A 22,132-nucleotide genomic window follows, 5' to 3' on the forward strand; every position below is an offset into this window, starting at 1 on the left:
GAAGGGCCCATAGGGGGAATGAAGTGGTAGGGGCCCATGCTTAAGCGGTGAGGCCATCCACCAGAGGGGGTGTGGCAAGCCACCACAGACACTTGGCTAATCAATCTTGGTGTAGTTTCTATAGAATGGAGCCAAGGCTCCAAGTTGATCAGTGCTCTTGCTCCACCAGGTAAATTACATCTAACAGAGTAGAAATCTATAATTTGAAGTATGGAACTTGACACCTAGAAGGGGGGGGGGGGTGGCCCACTGGCAGTGAGTCCCACCAGGGATTACCCCTGTGGGCCAGTCCAACCCTGACTAAGGAGATCAGTGTGCTACTTTGGAGACAGTGGAGAGATTACCCGGAATAAGCGGGGTGCCCGCTTACAGCCAGAGGAGACTTTGGGCCTGATTCAGAGCCACTCGTAAGCGGCCGCTCATTCGCTCCGAGTGATGTTTGCCCAACTGCGCATTCATACGGATCGTTATACGCATGCGCGAACCAGTCAGTGCGGCCAAAATTCATGTGCTCGCAAAATAGCGAATGCCTGATAATTTGAGTGACAGGATGAGGCGTATGTGGGTGGTAACAGGGGAAGGTGCTTGAAAACGGGGAGTGGAGATCCGACCGCAGGCGTGCTTAAAGGTCAAAACGGGCGTTTTATGGGTGTGCATAATTAAAACAGCAGCGTCATTGACCACGTCACTGGGTTTTTTTTAAGCCAGAACTGCTCGCAAAATTGTGGTAGCAAAAACCAACCACAAGAATAGCGAGCAGCTCATACCCTGTTCGATGTACTCGATTAATCTAATAAATAGCAGACATGACGTAGGATGCGAGCGGCCAGGGGGCGTAGTTTCCCAAAAAACGACCACAAGTTTTGTTCGCTCGTTCAGACCTAGAGGCGTGAACAGACCGCAAACAGCAAACTGTTCATTTGAATAGCCACCCCTATTTTCTGGACGAGCGAGCGCTACTTGCGTCCGGCTCTGAATCAGGCCCTTTGTTCCATCTACCCGGAAGCTTTTTCCATCTTACTGGCAATATTATTCCAGCCTCCATTATACACCGGAGCCGCCAGCCACACCATCGCTGGGGCTCTAGGAGGAATCGGCACAACGGGAGTGACAGTGGCGAGAGCCCGTCACAGGTAGTGCTGTCTGGAGGATTTCTTACGGACTCACCGGGAGATTTGAGATATTTATTTACTCATCGGAACATCTATTAATGGTAGCTGAATGACACATTTGTCAGCTGCCGAAAGGACTGTGAGTATAGTGGAGCAATTGCATTCCCAGCAGTTCTTTGAACACTTTCTCCTCAATTGATGCTCTATTACATTTATCTCCATACCGGATACATTTGCTACTATTTTGCATTCATCTCCATATTGGATACGTTCCATACTATAACAGCAATTTCAGATGTGGATACGTATATGAATCAACCCTCATATATTCATTCAGCACCTTACAAAGTACATGAACAAGAAACCAGCGACTTTACAGTACAGTACAATGCAGGACAAGGAGTGGTATATAAACATCGCTGCATTAGTGATCATAACACTCAACAAGCAGCGTGGCGTCAGCAACCAAGTGTTAGGTGTCCTTGTGGGGAATTAGGAGTAGACGATCGTTTAAGTAAAGGAAGGAGAAGCACATGAGGGAGGAGGGCCCTGCCAACCTGCAAACAATCCACTTCTCTGTAAATGCCCGACATAGGCTGTCTGTAAACTATTCTGTATTTCTTCATCTCCCTATCCCACAAATATTCTGTACTGCCAGTGACAGAAGAATGTGGACAATTAGTCCCATACTATAAGGGTGGGGTGGGTGTGGGTCACATGGCAGCACAGAGGTGATACAAAGAACAGCAATTAACAGATAACATTACCATAAAAGAAAAGAGTTAACAAAGTCTGTTAGCCCAAGAATGCCAATTGTTTATCTCAGGGGACAATTGAGCCCTCCCAACAAGCCCTCGGCCTGATAACTGTCTCTAATGCTCTTCTGGCTCATTTCAACATAAAAAAACCCACAAAAGCGAAAGTGAGCAAATATCCATGATAATCCTAGAAATGATCTTTCCTGTTTTATGTCTACTCCAGGGACACTGCAGTTTATCAGACCGATCAGTGTCATTATTCTTACCTTGTCCCACTACAGTTCCTGCTTTCAAGGACTTGGGCACAGAGAAATGGTAATTATTATCCGTAAAGTCAAACGTGCAAAGCCGCCATTCTGCCAGCCCTCCAGCAATCTGCCACAGGGAGGAAAATCACTGATTTAGTTGTACAATTTTAATCAAAAATAAAATCCTAGCTGGCAAATACCTAAGCCCAGGTTCTGCTATTGTATCATATTTACCCAGCGTTCACCAAATTCAGAATTGTCATGAAATAAAGCCTCATACTTAGGATGAGTAATAAATTAATCCAAAAATACATGAGGGTATTAATCTGGGTACACAGACCTGGAGGTTGGATATCTACATGGGCGACCTGGTACTCAGGTGAGTTGGGAGAATTGTTGAAAACGTACTGTGACGAGATAAGGTGGGTTGGAGCTCAGTTGGGAATACTGGATAATTGTTTTGTAAATGTCAGTATATTAGACACATCTCACCGGGCACAGGTATGTTCTGGAGCAATGACATGGCAATATGAATCTAGATCACTATGCCAGATAAATATAGTTATTATAAACCTTGAGATTCACAGGGCATGCTGGGACCTACAGTACCACCAAAGCTGGCAAGTCACAGATCGCCTTAGCCTGGTCTAGATGCATGTAAGGCCAAGTTACACAAGTAGTTAAACGTAACCAGCAACTTGCAATTTTAACGTGAAGCATTGGGGGGGGGGGGGGGGGTGTTCTGGTACATTTTGGGGCTTATCTGAGAATCTGTCACATGCTGGGATCACTCAGCCCAAAGACCTTCTGCTGATAGTGTCACTTATTCTACAGTCTTTTACACATACAATTACAGGCAGCTGAAAAAATCATCCATGATCAAAAAAATTGATGCAATAAGCATTTAATTTTATTTATACAAAATGTAAAATGATAATTACAAAAAAAAAAAAATTATTTCACATTTAATGGGAACCATAATGCTATATGCTGATTTTACAAACATGTCCAATAAAAAAAATTGTTTATAAAGAGTACAGTCATGTCTAAGACTAAGAGGGCCACACAGGTAGTTTATTGATCCCTAGGGTAATGATTAAACAATGCAGAACCCATACGGTAGAGTGGCAGTGAATAGTGACTCGGGTGGAGGACTGACCTGAAGGAGGATAACCAGCAATACAACTCCCGGTCTCTTGCTCATCCCCATGGGGGACTCCAGGTGAGGGATCTCCGAGGTGGCTCAGGTGCAGGTGATGTGTCCCGGCAGTGTGGCTGTGCTCAGTGTGACTGTCCCGGCGGCGGCTCACTGCCTGCTCTCCTGGGTGGGCGGGGCTTGTCCCAGGTGCGGTCACCTGGAGGCAGGTACTGGTGTCACTGCAGGTGGGAGCACGGCGGCCAGTATCAGGGACTGCTGTTAGTCACTGCCAGAAGTTTCACTGATGAAGAAAGAGGAAGTGATATACTGTAGCATTAAATAGTAACTAGCTATGTGCACAGTGTGTAAAACCTGGAGTGTCCAGATAGAACGGATGTAACTATGGATGGATAGATAGATATTTATAATTATATATAGTTAGGCTTACCATACTATCCCTTTTAAACCGGGACACTCATGAATTACACAGGTTCTGTGGCTGGCAGGCTTCAAGCATGGTTTTCACCTGGTTTTAATGAGCCAAAGAATCTGTGTAATCCATGAGTGTCCCAGTTTAAAGGGATGATATGGAAGCCCTCTATATAGATAGATATAATTAGAGAGAGACACACATACAGGGCTATTCTATATGAAACGTTAACCTCGCCAGCGAGGTTTTCGCCGCACATTGGAGGTTTTTTACGTCGAAAAAGTTTCGTGCGCGCTCTCGGTATCCCTGTATTCAATATGAAAACGTCGAAAACGGTACCCGGCGAAACTGAAATCAGCGATAACTTCGCTGATTTTCGGGAAAAAGACCCTAACACCCCCAAAAAGTTGTTTTGACATGGGGGATCACTCTGGATACCCCCGATTAGCCCTTCTGAAGTTTTTTGGGGTCTTTAAATGGGCTCAATAGCTGCTATTTTGGTGATTTAGGTAGGTGGAGAAGAATAGCATTTAGAAGTTTTTTTAGCTGTAGATAACTATTCCCAGCAAATTTGGGGTGCTTGAAAATGGGGGTGAGCATATTTAAAAGTTGCTAAAGTGAAGTTTTAACAAATGTAAAAAATCCACCTGCCGCAAGCACCTGCAATGAAAAAAACACTTGGGGCATACTTGGGGACCCCCCTAGATTCTAGTTCGCTAGTTTTTACCTTTGTACCCCCATTTTTTATTTTTTTGCTCCCAAAATGAAAGTGCTTTTTTTGGGGTGTTCTAAGGTCTTTTTTTTTTTAATTTTTTTGACACAGATTACCTTTGGGGGACTGTTTGAAGGGTGCGTGGTGGTTTCCGAAATGTTGCAAACCAAAACCCCAATTCTGCATTTTTTTTCGACACCCATTCCTTGGTGATACTTTTTCGCAGGGTCGAATGCAGTATACTTTTCGCACCGGCCAAAAGTTTTCAAATTGAATACGGTGTAAAAGTAAAACCGGCGAAAATGACGTCATCCGAGCGAAAACCTTGCAGAAACTGAGTTTTCGCTCCATATTGAATACCCCTGTTAGGGGCCTATGTATCATTAAATATTTGCAGCATATTCCCCCAAAACACCTGTTTTCAGGGGATACCCTCAAATATTTAGTATCGCCACAATGTATGAAGGAGGGACCACAGCAGATATCTCTGATATCTTCTCTACAGCAGCTGCAACCCCCATAGGTTTCTATGCGGATTATGATGCTGTCGCATTTACCAAGCTCCGGAGTGAAAAGCAAAAGCATATCCCAGAGCTTGCCCCCCGCAGCTATCTGTAGCCTATGGGTCCCAGCACAGGAGTGCAGACCGCTGATGCGATCAATTCACTCTGAGCACATCACAGGGACAGACCCCTTTTCGGAGCCCCTGCCCCATTGTATGCTATTTAATACATCTGGTCGGTATAATCGCATCCCGCAATGCGATTGTAGGCGCTAATATCACGCCCTGATTGCATTGCAAATGAGATTATTGATAAATGGTTCCCAAAGAGAGAGAGAGAGTTATAAATAATAACTGGACTCTGGCTTTCTTGGGATCGATGATAATTTGTAAACACACCTGATAGCACTACATACAGCACAAACATGAGAGATCTGAACAGACATTTTAGTATCATTGTTTATAAGTTTCAGTGAACGTCATTTTGTTGGCTCAGCGCCTGATGTGGCATTGCACGTACTGTAACGGCACACATCCACTAGACGGCAGGCAAACGACTGAATGATTACGACATTGTAATCATGCAGTCGTTAGTCAGTGTACAAACACTGAGCGCTGTGTCTACACTGAGCGAGCAGTCGTTCAGTGCAGGCTCATCAATCATGTGCTAACATGTTGAACCTGACGTTATCGTCACGTTCTACAACATGTTTGCCCGATGATAGATGTCTAAATGACCAGTTGGAGGGCGCATCGCTGGTCGTTTTAAAAATTTTTTCAATCGATGTGCAAGCAATTTTCAAACGATTATTGAACGATAACAATATCGTTATCATTCAATCACGCATCTAGTGGATGTGTGCCTAGAGTGCACAGGACCCATTCTGCGTGAATGCATGCAGGCCCTGCTATGCCTCTGCCTGATTGACCGTGCCCTCCACAGCCGAGCACACAGTAAGCTAAGCTGAACTATGAGAACATGGGGGGGGGCAAGATACACGGGAAATGGGGTCGCTTCCAGGAACCCCGAAGTCTGCTAAATATTGGCATAATTTTTAGTGCATGTCTATAAAGACCAGTGATCTCGTCTCCCATGCATTTCATCTATTGTGGGGTTTTCCTTGTGATGTTTCTCCCTGCCCTCATCCCTCCTGTCTGTCTATACATGAACAAATAGATAATAGCACCGTTGTCGGTTTGTTTGTCATAGGAAACCCCCCCCCCAGTGTGCACCCGGGAAATGGTCATTAATAAAAGTTGTCAATATGTTGTGTTTTTTTTTTGTTTGTGAACATTTGTAACTGGATATTTTTGCTGGTGTTTCCATTAGGCGACCAAGTTGTGGTCAGGGTTCTGAGAACGGCTTAGTTAGAGGCTCGGGTGAGCAGATGGTAACCACTTCTGTCTTGTGTAGTGTGGAAATGCAGATTTGTTTTCCCGTAAGATTCTGTGATTAGGAAATCCAGGCTAAAGAAAACAACAAAACCTTTTGTTAAACATATTTTGGTGCTCTTGTCATTCCCTAAAAGAGTGCGGGAAAGTATCCCATCAGCAGTCGGCAGTTACCATTGGCTCTTAAAGGGACACTCCCCATTTCTGCTGTCTTTTATCAGAAGAACTTGATTATAGTAAGTGGTCTAGTAGTTACCATTGGAGGTTCACTTTGAAAGTAATGACCTTTATCTTGCAGGACCCCTGTCTAAGGTCCCGATTCAGAGACGGACGCATTATGCGATTCTCAACTGTGTTTTTGTACGCAACGCAGTTGTGAATATATGCTAATGTTAGCAAAGACGCTAATGTGAGCTTAAAGACGCCCACTGCTGCCTTTTTACCTGCGTGCAACTACGCAGGTACGTAAACATCGGTAAAATCGAAGCACATCGGCAGCCATCTTACCTTTGCGGCAGGTCTGAGCTGCTGCGGCCTTGGGAGCTCTTCTGACCAGCAGAGCTGCGTATGCACTCGCAGCGGCTAATTTATGCCCACCCATGTAACGGCGTTTAAACAGACAGGCACGCCTGCGTTTTTGTGACCACTCCCCATTACCACCCCCTGCCGCTGGTAGTCTGTCACTCACTTAGCGATGGATTCCTGTGTGCGAGCACAGCATACACACGCAGTGTGTCACCCTGATGATGCGGTATGTAATATATATGTAAAGAGCTCCCACTCAGTCTGCAGACAGCAGTGGAACTGGCTATATATCAACCAACTCGGTGTATCCATCACATCCAGAGCCTTATGCTGGCCATACACGCTACAATTATCGGGACGATCCGTCCGATATCGGCGGATCGCCGCGATAATTGTAGCGTGTGGGGGGGCGACCGAGGGTTAAATATTGCTCGGTCAGGCATGCTGGATTGTCCAGCATGCCCGTCCGATGCGATATTACCTGATAAACTGTCGACCACATCGGGCAGTGTATGCCCAGCGCAGCCGACAGACAGACATTTCCTGTGTTCCTTCCTACGGAACGAACAGGGAAATGTCTCCTCCCCCGGGGGCGGAGCGCGGATGTCGGGCTATACACTGTGAGATTTCTCTCACATTGTATGCCGGCGACATCTGCGGCTGGCAGCCGGCCAGATAAAATGTCTGTCGTTCTGACAGACATTTTATCTGGCTGTGTATGCCCAGCATTAGTAATGGATAGTTGGATGTACAATAGTCCTGGACACACAGGGGATCACCAAAAACAACACACCTTTTCCTGCTTAGATTTCTCTCCACATCAACATAGTGATTAACTAGTCTCTCTGCCTCTTTTGGTTACTCAGCAGCTACCTCAGAATCTATGTCCACATAGGTTCTGAGGAAGCCGCTGAGTAACCAAAAGAGGCCCGTGTTCCCCGCACACCCTGCACCCATTATAGATACGCCCCTGATTGCACCGCATCATCGTGATGCAGAATCTGCTAGACAAGGACAGTAGGCTGGTTGGATGATCAGCATATTCTATGCACGCTGATATAGCGAATGTTTCTGGACGCCATTTGCTATGCATATATTTCTGCATGCATGCTTTTTTAATTTACTTATTCCGGAAAGTAACAACAAATTATTCTTTTTGGCGCACCTGCTGAAATTACTCTCCATGAACTGTTATCCCCAACACTAATGGGGTTGAATTTATTTGTATGATCTGGATTCCTAATTATGGCATATGCAAGTTAGATATCCTAACAAAGAACATTTTCAGTTATTTATTTTTCTTTTTTCTGTGTTTTTTCACATATATACATTTTTATTATTTTCTGGACAGTACATATATGACAACACTCTCAAAATCTAGGCTGACATCTGTATAGCTAATAAATGGCGTTAAGAGTCAAGTGTATAAGTAGGATGACTGTTTATTCTTAGGCAGATGTGTATTTTTAGTAGAGATGAGCGGTTCGGATTCTGTGGAATCCGAACCGCTCCGAACATTGGGGATCCGAGTCCACCCGAACCCTGTTCGGGTGTTCACCGCCTGACTCGGATCCCCGTTCAGGGCCGAACGGCGGCCGCCTGATGTCGGATTCTCACTAGAGAATCTGACATCAGGTCTCCTCGCGTGTAGGGCAGAGCGCAGTGATAGCGCACTGCCCTACACAGACACAGACACACAGCTGCCAGCGGCAGCTGTGTGTTTGTTACAGCAGCCAATGAGAGTCACACAGACTCTCATTGGCTGCTGCACGGAGGGAGCTGGCTGGAGCTCACACATGAGCTCCGTCTTCCGGCTCCCTCCTCAGCGTGTGACAGAGCGGACGGCGCGGGAGCGGGGATACAGGTAAGTTTTTATTTTTATTTTTTTTATTTGTGCAAGGGCCGGGGGCACTACTGGGGGGGGTCTGCTACTGAGGGGGGCTATACTACTGGGGGGGCCATACTACAGAGGGGCCTGCTACTGGGGGGGGCTATACTACTGGGGGGGGTCTGCTACTGGGGGGGCCATACTACTGAGGGGCCTGCTACTGGGGGGGGGGCATACTACTGGGGGGGCTTACTACTACTGGGGGGGGGCTGCTACTGGGGCAGTCTACTACAGGGGGGGCCATACTACAGGGGGGGCCCATACTACAGGGGGGGCTACTACTGGGGCAGCCTACTACTGGGGGGGCCTGCTACTGGGGCAGCCTACTACTAGGGGGGCCATACTACTGGGGGGGGCATACTACTGGGTGGCATGCTAATGGGGGGCATACTACTGGGTGGCATGCTAATGGGGGGCATACTACTGGGGGGCCTGCTAATGGGGGGCATTCTACTGGGGGCACTGCATAGTGGACCCTACTACTAAGGGGACTGCATAGGGGGCACCACTGCTGGGGGACATTGTGTAAGGGACACCGCTACTGTGGGCATTGTGTAAAAGGGTCACTACTGTGGGCATTGTGTAAAAGGGGCACTACTGTGTGTCGTAACATAAATAAGAGACACTACTTTATGGTGTAATGTGAATCAGGCCCTATGTGCGGTGTAATGCGAATAAGATCGTGCACTGTGACTCCTAGGGCCGTAGCCCACTTTGTAAACAAGTACTGTGACTCTGCTGGCCGTACCCCACTGGGTGGGTGCACTACTTTTCATTTCTGCCACTGCTGTGTGGCAATGTGTCATAGATGTTCTTTATACTGTGGTGTCTGTGTCGTTGTGCCGCTGCTTTGTCGCTTAGTAACCAGTCAGCTCACTGCAACCTTTGGCCAATAATGTTGAAAACAATATTATAAGCTGTGATATGGTCTAAATTGACTGGAAATTAATGTTATTGAGGTTAATAATACTCTAGGAAGAAAAAAAAGACCAATTTATGTGATTTTAGCTTTTTTTATAAATTTTTGTAAAAAAATCCAAATCCAAATCCAAAGCCAAAGCCAGTCACCGCAGTTTGGCAAATCCAAATCCAAATCCAAATCCGGACGATGAATTAGAACCAAATCCAAATCCAAATCAGGCAAAAATGGTCCGGCGCACATCCCTAATTTTTAGCTATATATATATATATATATATATATATATATATATATATATATATATATATTCTATTGTATAGTGTGTATTAATTGTGTAAGCCATACGTATGGTGATTTTTTACTGTTTATATTGTTTTGATGCATTTTAATAAATTTTTATATTGACTAGCGCCTGTTATATATATTTTTTGGTTGAATGTTTTAACACTGATGGTCAGTGATTCTCCACCATCGATGGCAGACAGTGCAGCAATGATTTTTTGTTCTTTCAGACGCAGGGGAATGGAGCTACGCTCCTCCCCACCACCACTGAGTTTTCCTCTCTTGTGATTGGCCTGACAGCCCCACCCACAGTCAATTCACCCTCTTCCCTGATTGACCCACAGTAGCAATTCCTGTCAATGGGTGAAGCCATTTATGGTTTCCTGTCTACGTTTTTTTGCCATAGATGCAAAACACCGATGACACCATAAATGGTGACCGTCGATGGCAACCCCTTCGATGGCCACGCCTAGTAACAAGCTGACAAGCATATATGTGCTCTGAGGCACTATTTTACCAGCAATCACTGCTGACAGACGATTTGAGGTCCAAGGCAGCTGATAAGCCCCCATTGTGAGAGGGGAGCTGAAAAGGCTGCGTGAGACCTGTGTACTTGTAAGACGGTGGGAAGCAGCATTGAGTGACATAGGGGTAGATGTATCAAATATTGTAAAAAAATTGCAATCGTTTCCCCCTTTAATCACCTGCATATCAACACTTTTGATCACTGCTATGCAGGATTACTTATTTGCCAGGACAGCTCTTCCAAAATAGAGCTGTCCCGCTGATGTATAGACTTCCGGGGTGGAGGGGGGGCTTGGAGCCCTTGGCTCCAAAGACCCAAGTTACGTCACTGAGTGACACTAACATATTTTGGGCAGGATGTACTAAGCTTTACATCCACGATGCGGTACCTACCACCTCTTATCGGGTACATATTGGCGTTAATTATCCCGATATGTACTTAGGAATGCGATTTAAATCGCAAAGAATAGCCTCAGAGGGACCTCCAGGTTTAACACCCAGAATTCCCTCTGGTGTCCTTCTGTGCATGCCGCAGGGGGAGCTGGGAGGGCGTCCCGTTAAGAAGCCCATAGGCATTACCCACCGGACGATGTATTACGGTGCTTAGGGCCTGATTCAGAGCCGGACGGAAGTGGCTGCTCGTTCGCTCCGAGCGATGTTTGCCCAACTGCGCATGCGTACGGATCGTTATACGCATGCGCGAACCGGTCAGTGCGGCCGAAATTCATGTGCTCGCAAAATAGCGAATGCCTGATAATTTGAGTGACAGAATGAGGCGTATGTGGGTGGTAACAGGGGAAGGTGCTTGAAAACGGGGAGTGGAGATCCGATCGCAGGCGTGCTTAAAGGTCAAAACCAACCACAAGAATAGCAAACAGTTCATACGCTGGTCGATGTACTCGATTAATCTAATAAATAGCGGACATGACGTAGGATGCGAGCGGCCAGGGGGCGTAGTTTCCCAAAAAACGACGCAAGTTTTGTTCGCTCGTTCAGACCTAGAGGCGTGAACAGACCGCAAACAGCGAACGGTTCATTTGAATAGCCACCCCTATTTTCTGGACGAGCGAGCGCAAATAGCGACCGGCTCTGAATCAGGCCCTTAGTACATATGGGAAATGCGATTAAAATCCCCGAAAATTGCATTTCCGGGGGTTTTACCGCATTTTTCAGCTTAGTACACCCTTTGTATGTAGGGCAGTTAAATAGGGTAATCCAAAAATAATTGTATATCACAGTGTATCTTTTTTTTTTTTTTTTTACAACATGACTTTTTCTTCTTTTTTAGAATATAATTTTTAAACAGACACAATTTATACAAGGTTTTTATGTGCATGCTTATAACATATCAATTACATCCATGCTACAGAAATAACATGCCAGGTTAGCAGTTTTCCTTCTGTTATGGATTATGAAGTCACTGTGGGACTAATTTACAGTTAAGCGCAAATCCATCTGGAGACTGGGAGTACAATCTATGTCTACATGCAGGGTGTACATTTGTACATGCTGTAATACCGCCTAGTGCGCCCTATGGCCCCGTGTGACACTCCCACAACACACCTGTAAGACGGGTCATCTACGTGTGGGTGTTTTTTGGTACCGTGTGTCTCAGTGGTAACAGCACCGTTGTGTGTAATTTGTGCGCTGTAGGAGTCTTTAGGGAATTTTGTGCATGCGCAGAACCAGAAAATCGCCTGACTGTGTGAACATCGGCATTGCTTGTGGCTCTGGGCCCGATTCCGCATGGCGTTTCTTAATATGCACAGAGGGCCTGATTCAGAGCCGCTCATAAGCGGCTGCTCATTCGCTCCGAGCGATGTTCGCACAGCTGCGCACGCGTACGGGTTTTAGTACGCATGCGCGAACCAGTCAGTGCGGTCAAAAATCGTGTGCTCGCAAAATAGCGAATGCCTGCTAATTTGAGTGACAGAGAGAGGCGTTTGTGGGTGGTAACAGGGGAAGGTGCTTGAAAACGGGGAGTGGAGATCCGAACGCAGGCGTGCCAAACAGTCAAAACGGGCGTTTTAAGGGTGTGCATAATTAACAAAGCAGCGGCATCGACCACGTCAGTTGGGTGTCTTTTAGCCAGAACTGCTCGCATGATTGCGGTAGGAAAATGCAACCACAGGAATATCGAGCAGTTCATACGCCGTTCGATGTACTCGATTAATCAAATAAATAGCGGACATGACGTATGATGCGAGCGGCCAGGGGGCGTTTTTTTCAAAATAACGTCCGCATGTTTTGTTCGCTCGTTCAGACATAGAGGCGTCACCAGACCGCAAAGAGCGAACGGTCAATTTAAATAGCCAGCCCCTTTTTCTAAACGAGCGTGCGCAAATAGCGTCCGTCTCTGAATCAGACCCAGAGGCGGATCAGCGCCACAGCCGGTGGGCATCTCTATATGAATACCATCGTCCGTGCATCAGCATAAAAGATAGTCGCACTGCGGCACAAGACACAGTCACGGGTGCAATAGAGGATTATGGTGGCAAATCCGCCGATGGGCGTACATAGACGCAACTACTGGCTGCACCATCGGACATTGCACATGACTATGGCAGGTGCAGAATGTCTGGGTGACCATGGCCGGCGGTGTCAGCGCTACTGTGTCTTTATATGTAGTCACTGACACCAGCAAAAATTACTAATAAATATAAATCTAAATATAAGTTTAAACAACAGTGTTCATTCTACACAATATGATGACTGCGTCGAGCCTATTTTTCGTTAATTATACATTTTAGAATCCTTAATCATTTCCAACTGTACAGACAGAATCAGAGATGTTCCTGTTTCTGAGACACTAGGGGGTAATGTACTAAGATGGGAGTTCTATTAAGAAGTGATGTTGCCCAGAGCAACCAGTCAGATTCCAGGTATTATCTTCTAGAGGGTGCTAGATAAATGAGAAGTACAATCTGATTGGTGTTGGTTGCTATGGGCAACATCACTTCTTAATAGAATTCCCATCTTAGTAAATTTACCCCTAGATGTCATGGTTACCGTCTATTGCAGGCCTGGCCAAACTGTGGCTCTCCAGCTGATGTGAAACTACATATCCCAGCATGCCCTGTCACAGTTTTAGCATTCCCTAATAGCAAAACTGAAGCAATGCATCCTGGGACTTGTAGTTTTACAACAGCTGGAGAGCCACAGGTTGGCCATTCCTGATCTATTGTATTCATGGAAGGGACATTATGACCACTTCAAATGTAGCCATAGAGAAGGATTGCTCAGTGGACAGCAGAGAGAGCCCAAACTAGTATGTTGTCTAGAGCCCTGTAGGGTCTTAGGGCCTGATTCAGAGAAGCATGCTAATGCGGTCGCAGCTGCGTTTTCGTACGCGACCCAACTGTGAAAATTTGCTAATGATGGCAAAAATCACCCGAGCAAAAAGACGCCCGCTGCTGCCTTCTTACCTGCATATGGCGACGCGCACCTGCATAAATATCGGTAACATCGACGCACATCACTGCCCATCTTGCGATTGCTGCGCAGTGCGGCTTATACACATGCGCAATGGCAAACAATTGATCGATCTGCGAAAACAATAAATCGTCATTGCGTTCATCTCTGCCTTAATCTGCTTTTGACCAGCAGCGGTTGAGCAGCTATTGCAATCTATGTGGCCCCCATAACATACTCGCCTACTCTCCCAAGGGTCGCGGGTTGCTCCCGATTTTTTTATTTATTTTTTGGTAACCCCACGCACCCCCTGGAAGAATAGGAATATCTCCCACATTCTGCCCACTTCCTAGTGAAGTGGGCAGGATGGGGAGATCTTAAGAGAAATTTGTGAGTCCGTAGGGGGGGTCTAAACGACGTGAATCATGTCATTTAGCTCCGCCCCTCCTTACGGATCCACAAATCGTGGGTTATTCTGGTGAAGGGGACGGGCCCTAATGGCAGCTTTAGTCTGGCCTCTCCCCCCGAGGTTGAGAGCAGCTCTCCTCTACTGCTGCTCCCGGAAAGGATTCTTAAAAGTCAGTAAGTATGCCACATAACCTGCTTGTAGCCTGGCAACAATCAGACGGAAATGCATCAGGGCCTATTTGTGTATGTAGGTAAATGTGGCCAAAGATTACCACCAGCATGTGTGTACGGACATCACCTGACACATTTCTGTCCGAAAGGTGCAAGGGGCTAGAAACTTGTAGTTTTAATGCAGTCAATGTGTTAATAACAGGGCCGGTGCACGGTGTCTGGGTGCCCTACGCAACATTTCACCCACCTCCCCTGCTCCCTCTAATTCATACTATGCCACATATTAGTGATGCTAATTTATAATATGCCACACAGTAGAGCCCCCAAATCATACTGTGCCTCATAACCCTGCCCCCAATTCATAATGTTATGTTCCACAATTCATTATATTCCACACATCTGTATCCCCAATTCATAATTATACAACACATCAGGGCCGGATTAAGGGGTAGGGGGGGGGGGGGGGGCGGTCGTCCCGGGGCCCCCACACATAATGGGGCCCCCACAGCAAGCGCAGGCAGGGGGGGTTCTGAGTACTTAGAAACCCCCCCTGACGGACAATTCTCAGCGAAGTGGGGGACGGAGCCAAAACGAATCGCGGCAGAACGACGCAAGGGGCGGGGCCTAATGTGAGGCGTTTGCCCCCATTTTCAACCTGCAGCTGCAGCATAAAAATGTAAGTATGTGTTCTGTTATTTTGTGTATATACGTGTATGCATGTGTTTGTGTGTATATACTGTATGTGTTATTGTGTGCATACTGTAAATGTGTTATGGTGGGTACACACTACACAGATATATCTGCATCATCTGTGTCTGCCCACAGGTCCCAGTGTCCAAGGGACATACGTATATATGGGGTAGTATGTATAGATGTGTATGTATGTGTTCATTTGTATATATGTGCTAGTGTGTGTGTTTACGGTGTATGTATGTGTTTATGTGTGTACACTGTATATGTGTGTTAGTATGTACAGTATGTAATATATATATATAATATATTGCTACATATATATGTGTGTGTGCATGTTTAACACGAGACACTAACCTCCTCCCCAAGTGTCTGAACCTAACCTCCCCCTCCCCGCACCCTAAACCTAACCCTCCCCCCAACCCCACTACTACCTTCAGCATCCTGGCAATCGGGATGCAGGCGCCGGAATTCTGACCGGCATCGGTAATGTAAGTGTCGGCATCCCGGCTGCCGGGATACGGAAAGCATTCCATATTAGAACCCCCCAGAAAATCCTGCATTTGCCCCTGCCCACATAGGGTTGGTGTGAGCCTGCCGACGGTCCGTGTGGCTTAGTGGGGACCCCCACAACTTAGTTGCCCCAGGGCCACTACAAGCCTTAATCCAGCCCTGCAACACATCAATGCCTCCAATACATAATATGCCACACATTTATGCCCGCAATATATAATAAAGCCACACATTTCTGCCCCAATACATAATATGCCACACGTTTATGCCCGCAATACATAATAAAGCCACACATTTATGCCCGCAATACATAATAAAGCCACACATTTCTGCCCCTAGTACATATGCCACACATGACCCAAATTCTTTATATGCCATATAGCTGTGCCCCCAATACATTATTCCAACCATCCATGCCCCAATATATTTATGCCACACATCTGTGCTCATATATGTCGGTACCCATTACCCTCCACATACACTCACCCTGCCATCACTCTTTAAACCCACACTAACCCTGTCAGCACTCACAAGCCCGCCAAGAGCCTCGCCTGGCCCAGGTAAAAGGGGCGTGGCCTAATTGCGGGATGCATGGCCACACCCCCTCATGTAGAAAAAAACCTATTTACGCGCTGGCGAGGGGGGCGCAGTGAGTCCCCTCAGCCTGGTGCATAACCAGTGGGGGGTGCGATCAGCTTGATCGCTCCACCCACAGGCATAGGAGACTGCTGTGATTGCTTCTTATAAGCCGCAGTCTCCCAGTGCAGCCCAGCACACAGCAGCGTGTGCTGGGCTGCTGTGATGTAAGAGGGGGGGAGCGGTGCCGGGCCAGGGCCCCCGTCGGGCCCCTCCAGCAAGCCCGAGCCCAGGTAATTAGTACCCGCTTCCCCCTCTCTCGGCATCCCTGAGCACTCAATAAAACCACTACTCCCACACAAAATAAACCAACCTGTCTGGGACTGAAAGAGACATCCTTTTGTGTGTGGACTCAGCAGCGCCCTCCAGTGGCCGGTGCCCCTAGGCAGCCGCCTAAAGCTGCCTAATGGTAGCTCCGGCCCTGGTTAATAAACATACGAATACAGTATCGCAGCTGTGTATGTACATATAAAGACAGTGACTGGGAAGATAAACACCTGGACATTCTCTCAGACATTTCCATACTTTTGGGGAGATGTATTAAGCTTGTGAGAGAGAGAAAGTGAAGAAGTTGCCTAACGAAAAACGAATCAGCTTCTAACTGTAATCTTGTAATCTCATAGACTTTACTAGATAAATGACAGATAGAAGCTGATTGGTCGATTTGGAAATTGCACCACCTTATCTCCACCTTACACTTTTAATTAGCTGGCGCTCGGTACCGCTTTATATTATTTACAGTTTGCAGACCTTGCTACATATGTCGATGATAGGCTGAATTTCAACAGAGGACGGTAGTCAATGTAAAGCTGGGTCCACACCTTTTGCCATCACTCTTTCGATGCAACGTTTTGATCGACTTCACTCCTGATGGGAAGTCCCGACTACAGTACCGATACGCGCGTACACACCTATGCATTCATACATGCGACCTTCGATCACCGACTGCCAAAATATATTTAAAAAAATAATGTTTGTACCACCCACAGAGGTGTCGCTGCTGCTGGTGTAGAATCGCAGGAATGGTGGAATGTGCGTACACACTGCAGTGTTGGTCCGATCTGGCCCGGTCAAATATGATGAATGTTAAACAGCACAAAAGAGGCGATGCTTAGAATCGACCAGTTTTCATCTGTCAAAACATGTAGGTATGTACATACTCTTTTGAGATTGAAAAAACATGTTGAAATAAAAAGAATGGCCCAATGATTCTATAGGTGTGTACCCAGCTTTACTCGTAATACTGCTATCCTAACAACTTGCCCTATAAGCTGACACTCTCCTACTCAGGGGCATATTTATAATGGGTGCAGGGTGTGCGGTGCACTGCACACGGGTCCCTTTGTCCAGGGAGAGCCCGCACCACACACCCTGCACCCATATTATTCTTACCTCTCCGGAGACCCACGGTGGCTCCGGTGACTGCGCCTGTAAAAAATGGCTGGATAATGGCCGCCGTGGCCAATTTCCCGTCATTCGCACATGCGCAGTACACGGAAAATGACCACCACTGCCATTTTCCCGGTGACCTGCGCATGCGCTATAGACTCTGGGCACACTCTAGTGTGCTCGGTGCGCTGCCAGCCACCGGACGTAGAGGAGGGGGCACATGACGGAGACTACCCATGGGCCCCCTCCTCTCTAGAAACGCCCCTTCTCCTACTTTACCCCTCATAGTGAAGAATGGCTCTCTGGTTTGCACAATCCTTCTCTAATGATCACTCATGCTGGTATGGGAAGGAACATGGGGATTAAAAAGGGTTTGGTCAGTCCCCCAAAATATAATCTTAATACAGAAGAAAAAGAAGATTCACAGGGGTGTATACTAAAGTGAGTTGCTATGGGCAACATCTCCACTTCTAAGAACTCTCACTTAGTAAATTTACCTCACAGTAAAGGTTGACAGACATTTGTAAACACGCACATTATGGTATTATGGTGCTCACGTCTTGATACAGAAATATTCCTGTAGTATTTTCTGAGCATAAATATACAGGTTGTCCTAGTTTGTACCTCCCCCCTCCATTTTAAAACTGAAACTTCAGTGTTACTTTTTACATTATTGTTCCATTCTTAATTTTCCTATTGCATATATCTGTGGTTACATACTGTATTCAACACTGAATGCTTCCTCATATTTGTAACCTATGTTATCTAAATGAAAAAAAAAAAGGCAGTTTCTATGGCTCAGATTCACAGGAAGCCTCAAGGTCTAGGATATAGACAGACATTATTCCAGTCCTGACAGGTGATTTGTAGGCTAGCTTGTACTGGAGTATGCTTTGGGGCGTAACATTAAGCAATATATATATTTAAATATTCCTGACCCGTTCTCCTGGAGTTTCTTATAATGGTGACTGCTATGTAGAGCTTTTTTATGCCTCACGATTTTTAATTTTAGTAGCAATCACCATTTTGCACAATCATTTGAACACGGCGTGGCAGTGCTTTGTTGCAGTCGGTCACTGATGTTTATGTTGGCTGTAGCTTGCAATTCTGCATTAAAATGTGGTATACTATATTAGTATGGAAGATTTATAGTAAAATAAACGAAGCACTAAGTACTGCAGTTCCTGGTGCTGATAATTTAGAATATACTCAATACCTGCTGCAAGTAATATCGATCTAGATAGGACCCTAAAGATATACTTTAAAGGTGCCTGTCCACTAGCCGATTACGACATCCTAATCGTTCAATCGCTCAGTAACCGGCCACAAATCGGGCAACAAATGTCGGAAACGATCAGCGATGCACGCTCCTGCTAGTCGTTTCCGGCATCAATCATCGGCCGAACATGCAGTCCAATCTGCCGATAACGACAGATTGGCCATGTTCGGGGATGATTGACGTGCCTACATTGAATGATCAAGCGTTCAGTGTAGGCACTGCACCCCCTAGGGGAACGACGGTAGGATTACGATGTCATAATCGTACCATCTTTCCCTGATCTGCTAGTGGATGGGCACCTTTAGGCAAAATTTATTTATAGGAACTGCGATAGTATTAAGTCGTTATCAAATTGAGATGTTGTATATTGTGCTTATATTGTGTATATTGGATCTATTGGGGAGCAGCCGTCTACTGATACAGCAGCCGCTGACTATCACTGAGAAGCCCGTTTATACCTCCAGCTGCCGTCTCTTGGCAGGACGGCAGCGCCCGGTCTACACACCTCTGAGTGGCTACAATATCTCTGAGGTGCCGATCGTCATCATATAACAGGGTGTAAAAGGCTGATGTAATTTAATTCTAAACGGTAGAGCCAAAAAAGCTCTTCAGTGAACTGCTGGGACACGGATTGTATAAACACACTACTAATGGTGCATACACACACAACGATTTTGAAAATGAACGATTTTAGTAAACGATTTTCATTTATTTTTTCAAGGGATAAATGAACGAAAATCGTTAACTAAAATCGTTCATTTACAGAATGTAATGAACGATTTTTTTGAACTACAAACGATTTTTGTAACTTTCCCTTAATGAAAATCGTTGAGTTGGTCAGTCTGACTGAACTACAAACTACAAACGTGAACGTGCATGAACGATAATCGTTCATTGTTTTAACTCAGAAAGTGAACAATTTTTTCAACGATTGAATGATAAACGATATCGTTAACGATAATCGTTAAAAAAATCGTTGTGTGTGTATGCACCTTTACTAATCAGTGACCGGCTTGCTTGCTTATCTGTAATGCTGGCCATACACGGGACGATTGATCACACGATTTGGGCAGTTTCTACAGGTTGAACAGACCAATCATTTGAAAATAGTTGTATTTTGAGTCTTCTGCGACCCCGATGCGCGTCCCCGCCGTCGTCTAGTTGGATCGCAGATCAGATGGTTTTGCAGAGAGATCTCAACTGATCGTGTAGGAATTGACACACATTATGTGATGTGATTGATCAAATCGTATGGTCTTATGTGAAATAGTTGCATTTTAAATACAAATCGTCTTGTATCTCAAGGGAAGAATTTTCAAGGGAAATCGTACAACTGATCTGACCAACTTTTGAATCTCACCGTGTATGGCCACCTTAAGACTGTAATTGGCAACAAATTGCCACATGTACATTGAATGGATACCTATTAACCAAAGTGCGGACTAAAGTGTTACAAAAAAGTAGTTGCTTTCATATGGATTTGGATTCAAGTGATAAAAGGAAACTATATTTTATTTATCCCTGAAGTTCCTGTAATTTGTATATGAATAGAGGTCTATATATATTTTGTAGGATTTGTTCCTTTACAAGCAACACCAATGTTTACATGTTTATATGCTCTGTTTAAATGCTTTTAAATATATGCATTTGTTCTATAATTAAAACTATTTTATTGGTGGTATTCAAACAAGCCTCTTGTATACTTAATAGAGAGCAAGCACAATATACAACATTTCAATTTGAGAACGACTTAATACCTAGCGCAGTAATTTTTCTATAAATAAATATTGTCTTATAGTAAAATAAAGTTAAAACAGCATGTTTACATCAGGTGGTCAAAATTGGTAGAAGATAAATCCACATTTACATCCACATCCTAGGTATCTCCTGCCTAAATGCACGAGGAGAGTACTGCTACATAATCATATGTACATTGAGACCTAGGGGTAAATTTACTAAAGTGAGAGTTTTTAGAAATGAGTTTTAGAAGAGAAGTCGCCCATAGCAACCAATCAGATTCTACTTAACATTTAGCTAGCACCTTCTAGAAGATAATAGCTAGAATCTGATTGGTTGCTATGGGCAACATTTCTTCTAAAACTCACTTCTAATAACTCTCACTTTAGTAAATTTACCCCTATAGTAGGGACTGATTTTCAGGTGGGAAGAAAGCAAAAAAAAAAGACTTGGGTAAAACCAATGCCGCACTACGGAGAGGGGGGGGTGTGAGATTTAGATGTGAGAGGTGCGTGTCCAAACTCAGATCTAAGTTGCAGTGTAAAAATAAAGCTGCCCAGTATTTGTGGGCTCTATGCAAAAGCGGGCAGTATTTACCCTGCATGCAAACATAATTCATCTATTTGCTACCCCTTGGCATGCAACATGGTTTGTTCCGGTTGCACACTTGCTTTTTTTTTTTTTTAGCTTTACTCCCAACTCAGAAGCAACCCCATTACCTGCAAAGCATTGCATGCTGCCAAATAAATACCTCCAGCCTGTGCGAATGCTTGGTCCTTCCCCGCTGGTCAGGTTGCTGGGCGATTTACCGTTGTAGAAAGACTTCTGTCTTGGAGTTTAGCAGGTGCATTAGGATATGATATAATAAGATGTAAGAAGAGTTTGCTGGTGACATGCTGACACGTTCCCCTCACTCTATCAGGAATTCCTCAGGGCCTGGCCTCACTCAAGACAACGGATCCCTTTTATACAGTGCTGGCGCTGGGCACATTTTTCATAGTGTGGGACATAAGTATGTGATAAACAGATATTTGTCTTTCAAGTCCTACTGAGAAGATGATGTCATATTAGTGAGCATACAGGGCACAGGAGTAAAGCTGGAAACACACTAGACCAACTTACATCGAACCATCCAACTATTTGATTGGTTGGAATGAAAATCTGGAAAGGTATGAAAGCTAATGACAATCAGCAATTTGCTCCCAAATGCCGGAAAATGGACAAAAACTGTTGTTTGAACAAATTGTTTAGATCAAACTAGGGGTGTGCACCGGCCACTTTTCGTGTTTTGTGTTTTGGTTTTGGATCTGGATCTTTCTTCGTGTTTTGGATCTGGATTGGTTTTGCCAAAACCACCCTTCCGTGTTTTGGGTTCTGGGTTTTGTGTTTTGGATCTGTATTTTTTTGAAAAAAAGCATAAAAACAGCTAAAATCACAGAATTTGTAGGTTTTTCTGCTCCTATGCTA

The 22,132-nt window shown here is 45.2% G+C and overlaps 1 protein-coding gene across 1 annotated transcript in view; it reads right to left on the bottom strand.

Moving 5' to 3' along the window:
- LOC148502733 (cadherin-1-like) overlaps window positions 1-21,581 on the bottom strand; it is an 83,126-nt gene extending 61,545 nt beyond the window's left edge. Inside the window, exons 1-3 of the mRNA XM_088449405.1 lie at window positions 21,417-21,581; window positions 3,278-3,557; window positions 2,137-2,245 (exon numbers count right to left, since the gene is read on the bottom strand). Coding sequence (XP_088305531.1) covers window positions 2,137-2,245; window positions 3,278-3,328 — 160 coding nt within the window. The 5' untranslated portion in view covers window positions 3,329-3,557; window positions 21,417-21,581. The remainder of the gene's footprint in view (window positions 1-2,136; window positions 2,246-3,277; window positions 3,558-21,416) is intronic.
- Window positions 21,582-22,132: the final 551 nt, after the last annotated feature.

Source organism: Taudactylus pleione, unplaced genomic scaffold (assembly GCF_031769625.1).
Source record: "Taudactylus pleione unplaced genomic scaffold, aTauple2 ptg000484l, whole genome shotgun sequence".
Lineage (NCBI taxonomy): Eukaryota > Metazoa > Chordata > Amphibia > Anura > Myobatrachidae > Taudactylus > Taudactylus pleione.